The sequence below is a fragment of the Equus quagga genome, chromosome 17 (assembly GCF_021613505.1).
Source record: "Equus quagga isolate Etosha38 chromosome 17, UCLA_HA_Equagga_1.0, whole genome shotgun sequence".
Classification (NCBI taxonomy): domain Eukaryota; kingdom Metazoa; phylum Chordata; class Mammalia; order Perissodactyla; family Equidae; genus Equus; species Equus quagga.
The window spans coordinates 31117010-31122914 of record NC_060283.1 but is presented as its reverse complement, the minus strand read 5'-3'; the positions used below and the strand labels follow the sequence as shown (position 1 = coordinate 31122914).

Genomic DNA, 5905 nt, shown 5'->3' with positions numbered 1-5905 from the left:
AATTTGGATCGCTTTTACTCCTTTTTCTCGCCTGATTGCTCTGGCTAGGAGTTCCAGCACTATGTTAAATAAGAGTGGGGAAAGTGGACATCCTTGTCTGGTTCCCGTTCTTAGAGGCGTGGCTTTCAGTTTTTCTCCATTGAGAATGATATTAGCTGTGGGTTTGTCATATATGGCCTTTATTATGTTGAACTATTTTCCTTCGGTACCCACTTTATTCAGAATTTTTATCATAAATGGATGCTGTATCTTGTCAGATGCTTTCTCTGCATCTATTGAGCTGATCATGTGATTTTCATTCTTCATTTTGTTAATGTGATGTATCACATTGATTGATTTGTGGATGTTGAACCATCCCTGCATCCCTGGAAAAAATCCCACTTGATCATGATGTATGATCTTTTTAAAGTATTGTTGTATTCGATTTGCTAGTATTTAGTTGAAGATTTTTGCATCAATGTTCATCAGTAATATTGGCCTGTAGTTTTCTTTTTGTGTGTTGTCCTTGTCTGGTTTTGGTATCAGGGTAATTTTGGCTTCACAGAATGAATTAAGAAGCCTTCCCTCCTCTTCAATTTTTGGGAGAGTTGGAGAAGGATAGGTATTAAGCCTTCTTTGAATGTTTGGTAGAATTCACCAAGGAAACCATCTGGTCCTGGACTTTTATTTTTGGAAGGTTTTTGATGACTGTTTCAATCTTCCTACCGGTGGTTGGTCTATTCAAATTCTCTGTTTCTTCTTGATTCAGTTTTAGAAGGTTGTATGATTCTAAGAATTTATCCTTTCTTCTAGATTATGCAATTCGTTGGTATATAGCTATTTGTAGTATTCTCTTATAATCTTTTGTATTTCTGGGGTGTCTGTTATAATTTCTCCTCTTTCATTTCTGACTTTATTTATTTGAGCCTTTATTTTTTTCTTGGTGAGTCTGGCTAAAGGTTTGTCAATTTTATCTTTTCCAAGAACCAGCTCTTAGTTTCATTGATTTTTAAAAAATGTTTAATGTCTCTTTTTCATTTATTTCTGCTCTGATTTTTTATTATTTCCTTCCTTCTACTGATTTGGGGCTTTGTTTGTTCTTCTTTTTCCAGTTCCTTTACATGCACTCTTAGATTGTTTATTTGAGATTTTTCTTGAGGTAGGCCTGTATTGCTAAAAACTTCCCTCTTAGAACTGCTTTTGCTCTATCCCATAAATTTTGGCATGTCATATTTTCATTTTCATTTGTCTCCAGGTATTTTTTGCTTTCTCCTTTAATTTCTTTGTTGACTCAGTCATTGTTCAGTACCATTTTATTTAGTCTCCACATATTTAGGGCTTTTCTGATTTTTTTCCTGTAGTTGATTTCTGGTTCTATACCACTGTGGTCAGAAAGGATCTGATCTTCTTAAATTTACTTTTTGATCTTAAATTTATTGAGACTTGTTTTGTGGCCTAATATGTGATCTATCCTGGAGAATGTTCCATGTGCATTTGAAAAGAATGTGTATTTTGTTGTTTTTGGATGGAATGTTCTATATATATCTACTAAGTCTATCTGGTCTCATGTATCATTTAAGGCCAGTGTTTCCATTTTGCTCTTCTGTTTGGGTGATCTATCCATTGGTGTTAGCAGAGTGTTAAAGTCCCCTACTACCATTGTGTTACTGTCTATTTCTCCTTTTATGTCTGTTAATAATTGCTTTATATATTTAGGTGCTCCTATGTTGGGCGCATAGATATTTACAATTATTATATCCTCTTGTTGGATTGTTCCCTTTATCATTATGTAGTGCCCTTCTTTGTCACTTGTTACAGTTTTTGTTTTAAAGTCTATTTTGTCTGATGTAAGTATTGCTACCCCAGCTTTCTTTTCTTTGACATTTGCATGGAGTATCTTCTTCCATCCCTTCACTTTCAGTTTGTGAGTGTCTTGAGGTCTGCAGTGTGTCTCTTGTATGCAGCATATATATGGGTCTTGTTTTCTTATCCAATTGGCCACCCTATGGCATTTGGCTGGAGCACTTAGTCCATTGACATATTTAACATAGCAATTGATGTGAATGTTCTTAATGCCATTTTGTTACTTTTTTCTGGGTGTTTTAGTACTTCCTCTCCATTCCTTTCTTCTTTTCTTGCTCTCTTCCCTTGTGGTTTGATAGTTTTATTTAGTATTATGTTTGGTTTTCTTTCTCTTAATTTTTTGTGTATTTATTATAGGTTTCTGGTTTGTGATTACCATGAGCTTCATCTATAATAACCTATGTATATAGCAATCTATATTAAGTTGATGGTCTCTTTAGTTTGACCTCTTGCTAAAAGCTCTAATTTTAGTACTTTTGTCTTTTGACCTTCATATTATCTTCATAGGTGGTTGACCTGCTACCTTTACTGTATTTTTGCTTTTACCAGTGACTTTATTGTTTTATATATATATTATTTTCTTATTCCTATTTGTGGTCTTCCCTTTTCCATTTAAATAAGACTCTTTAGCATTTCTCGTAAGACTGATTTCTTGGTGATAAACTCCTTTAGTTTTGCTTGTCTTGGAAGCTCTTTCTCTCTCCTTCCATTCTGAATGATAACCTTGCTAGTTAGAGTATTCTCAGCTGTAGGTTTTTTCCTTTCAACACTTTAAATATATCATGCCACTCTCTTCTAGGCTGTAAAGTTTCTGCTAAGAAATCAGCTGATAGCCATATGGGGTTTCCTTTGTATGTAACTTATTGCCTTTCTCTTGCGGCTTTTAGGATTCTCTCTTTATCTTTAAATTTTCACATTTTAATTATAATGTGTCTTGGTTTGGGCCTCTTTGGGTTTATCTTGTTTGGTACTCTCCGTGCTTCCTGTCTGTTTCCTTCCTTAGGTTAGGAAAGTTTTCAGCTAGATAGAATCAGAGAATAGATTCTCTGCCCCATTGTCTCTCTCTTCTCCTTCTGGGATACCTATAATACAAATGTTAGTTCCTTTGATGTTGTCCCAGAGGTCCCTTAGATTATTCTCATTCTTTGTAATTCTTTTTTCTTTTATCTGTTCAGCTTGGGTGATTTCTCTAGTCTTTTTTCCAGTTTGCTGATCCATTCTTCTGTATCATCTACTTGACTATTGAGTCCCTCTAGTGAATTTTTAATTTCCAGTATTGTATTCTTCACTTCTGATTGATTCTTTTTTTATATTTTCCAGTTCTTTGTTGATGTTCTCACTGAGTTCATCCATTCTTCTCCCAAGATCAATGAGCATCCTTATGACTATTAGTTTGTATTCTTTGTCAGGTAGATTGTTTATCTCCCTTTCATTTATTTCTTTTTCTGAGGTTTAGTCCTATTCCCTGACTTGGAACATCTTCCTTTGTCTCCTAATTTTGCCCCTTTTTCTGTGCTAATATCTATGTACTGGGTGGGTCAGCTATATCTCTTGATCTTGGAGAGATGACCTTATGTAAGAGATGCCTTATGAGGCCCAGCAGTGTGCTCCCCTCTTGTCACCAGTTCCAAATGTTCCAGGAGTGCATTTTCAAATTTTGTGAGGAACTGCCAGACTTTTCCAAAGTATCTGCACCATTTTACCTTCACACCAGCAATGAATGAGGGTTCCAGTTTCTCCATATCCTTGCCAACACTTGTTATTTTCCAGTTTCTTGATTATAGCCATGCTAGTGCGTATGAAATAATCTTCATTGTGATTTGTATTCTCCTAATGACTAATGATATTGAGCATCTTTTTGTACACTTATTGGCCATTTGTATATCTTCTTTGGAGAAATATCAACATTGTTTGCCCATTTTTTATTTTATCTTATTTTATTTTATTTTGGGGGGTTTTTTTGGTTTGTTTGTTTTTGTTTTGTTTCGTTTTTGAGGAAGATTAGCCCTGAGCTAACTGCTGCCAATCCTCTTTTTGTTGAGGGATACTGGCCCTGAGCCAACATCCGTGCCCATCTTCCTCTACGTTATATGTGGGATGCCTACCACAGCATGGTGTGCCAAGCGGTGCCATGTCCGCACCCAGGAACTGAACCGGCAAACCCCAGGCTGCCAAAGCAGAACGTGCGCACTTAACTGTTGTGTCACATTTTTCAATTAGGTTGTCTTTTTATTGTTGAGTTGTAAGAGTGTGTTATATATTCTGGATACTAGACTCTTATCAGATTTATGATTTGCAAGCATTTTCTCCCTTTTCGTGCATTGTGTTTTTATTTTTTTTTTTCTTGCAGGGGAAGATTTGCCCTAAGCTAATATCTGTTGCCAATCTTCCTCCTTTTTTCTTCTCCTCTCCCTACCTTAAACCCCAGTACATAGTTGTGTATAGTTGTAAGTTCTTCTGGTACTTCTATATGAGCCATTGCCACAGCATGGCAACTGACAGATGAGTGCTGAGGTTCTGTGCCTGGGAACTGAACCTGGGCCACTGAAGCAAAGCATGCCGAACTTTAACTGCTGGGCCATCAGGGTTGGCTGTCTTTTCATTTATTTTTTGATAGTGTCCTTTGAAGCAAAGAAGTTTTTAATTTTGATGAAGTTCAATTTATCTATTTTTCTGCATTTTTTTTTAAACTCAGACTCTTTCCACATCAGCATGCACAGGCCTTATCTGCATAGACTTCCATTGTATGTAACTCTACCATAATTTCTTCAAATGATTTTTATTAATGGACTATTTGTCTTTTTGTCTTTTAGTTTCTTGATGTTAAGATATTACTATAGGGCCCATTCTTGAGCACATATCTTCTCCCCTTTTAGAAGTAACTTCATAGAGTAAATTCTAGAAGTGAGATCTGAATCACAGGGGGCATATGTTTGAAAATCTTGGTAAATCTCTAAAACATCAGTATGATTGCCTATTGTCTCCCATACGCACACAACTGTACTGACTCTGATGAGACTTTGGTTTTATGGCAAAGTTCCCCTCAGAGCTGTATTATCTTTTGCTTCATTGCTTCCCTTGACAACCCAACTGGGAGGCACGTTATTGCCCCGAGGTCTTCACTTCCACAGGATAAGTTCCGAGAAGTAGACCTGAGGGTTCTGAGGCAGCTACAGAGCTTTAGCCACTTGCTTGCTTATGGTTGCATGTCTCCCCCACAGAGGTAGGAAGACATTACTACCAGTGTTGGAGGATGGAAGACTGCGAGTGGGACTACATTTCCAGTGCCTTAGGGGAGACCAAGCTGACATACGAATGCTGCCAGAAGGACCTGTGTAACACGGAGAAGGAGGAGAGCGATACAAGCCACTTGTCTGGGAGAACAACTCTGCTGGCAACCCCACTGCTGGCAGCAGCCTGGAGCCTTTGTCTCTAACTCAGCACTGGAGGGCTTCTCTGGAACTCCCTGTTTCTTATAAATAAGATAGTCCTTATTTCCTTTGGTGCTGCGTTCCAAAGGCTTTATATTTTCCATCTGCATCCTGTTGGGAAAGACTGAAACTAGCTTGAGCAGCTTGGATAAGACAGGAGGAGCTCAGAGACTTTGAAGACCAGTCCTGTTTGCAGAGAAGACTCGTTCAAGGGAGAAGGTTAAGAGTGAAGCACACATGCTTTGAGCTAGGTTATATGCTTCTTCCTCTGCTCTTTGCAGTGACAGCTTGAGTGGATTCTCTGCATCCTCAGTTGTTTCCCCGATTCTTGGCGTGGTTAGACAGGATATAATCAGTGATTTTTGGGAGTGGGGCAGGGAAGTTCTTTTCAACAGTCTCGCTCACAGGGAATGCTCTCATCCTCCCCCCTCATGGCCCCTGTGTTGCTGGGTAGGAACAATGAAGTTCCAGATGTGGCTGTCATCAGGGGCAATGAGATTCTCAATGCAGAGAGGCTGGAGTGACTGTCGTACTCTCAGCTGGAAGGTGTCTGGCAGCGAAGGAGGGAAGCTCTCCAGACAGCAGGGCATGGAAACACAGGGCTGTCTGTAGAGAAGTACCAGGGGCTGAAA

The 5905-nt window shown here is 38.4% G+C and overlaps 1 protein-coding gene across 1 annotated transcript in view; it reads left to right on the top strand.

Moving 5' to 3' along the window:
• Positions 1–5278, top strand: part of CD59 (CD59 molecule (CD59 blood group)) — a 14310-nt gene extending 9032 nt beyond the window's left edge. Inside the window, exon 3 of the mRNA XM_046643106.1 lies at positions 5064–5278. Coding sequence (XP_046499062.1) covers positions 5064–5278 — 215 coding nt within the window. The remainder of the gene's footprint in view (positions 1–5063) is intronic.
• Positions 5279–5905: the final 627 nt, after the last annotated feature.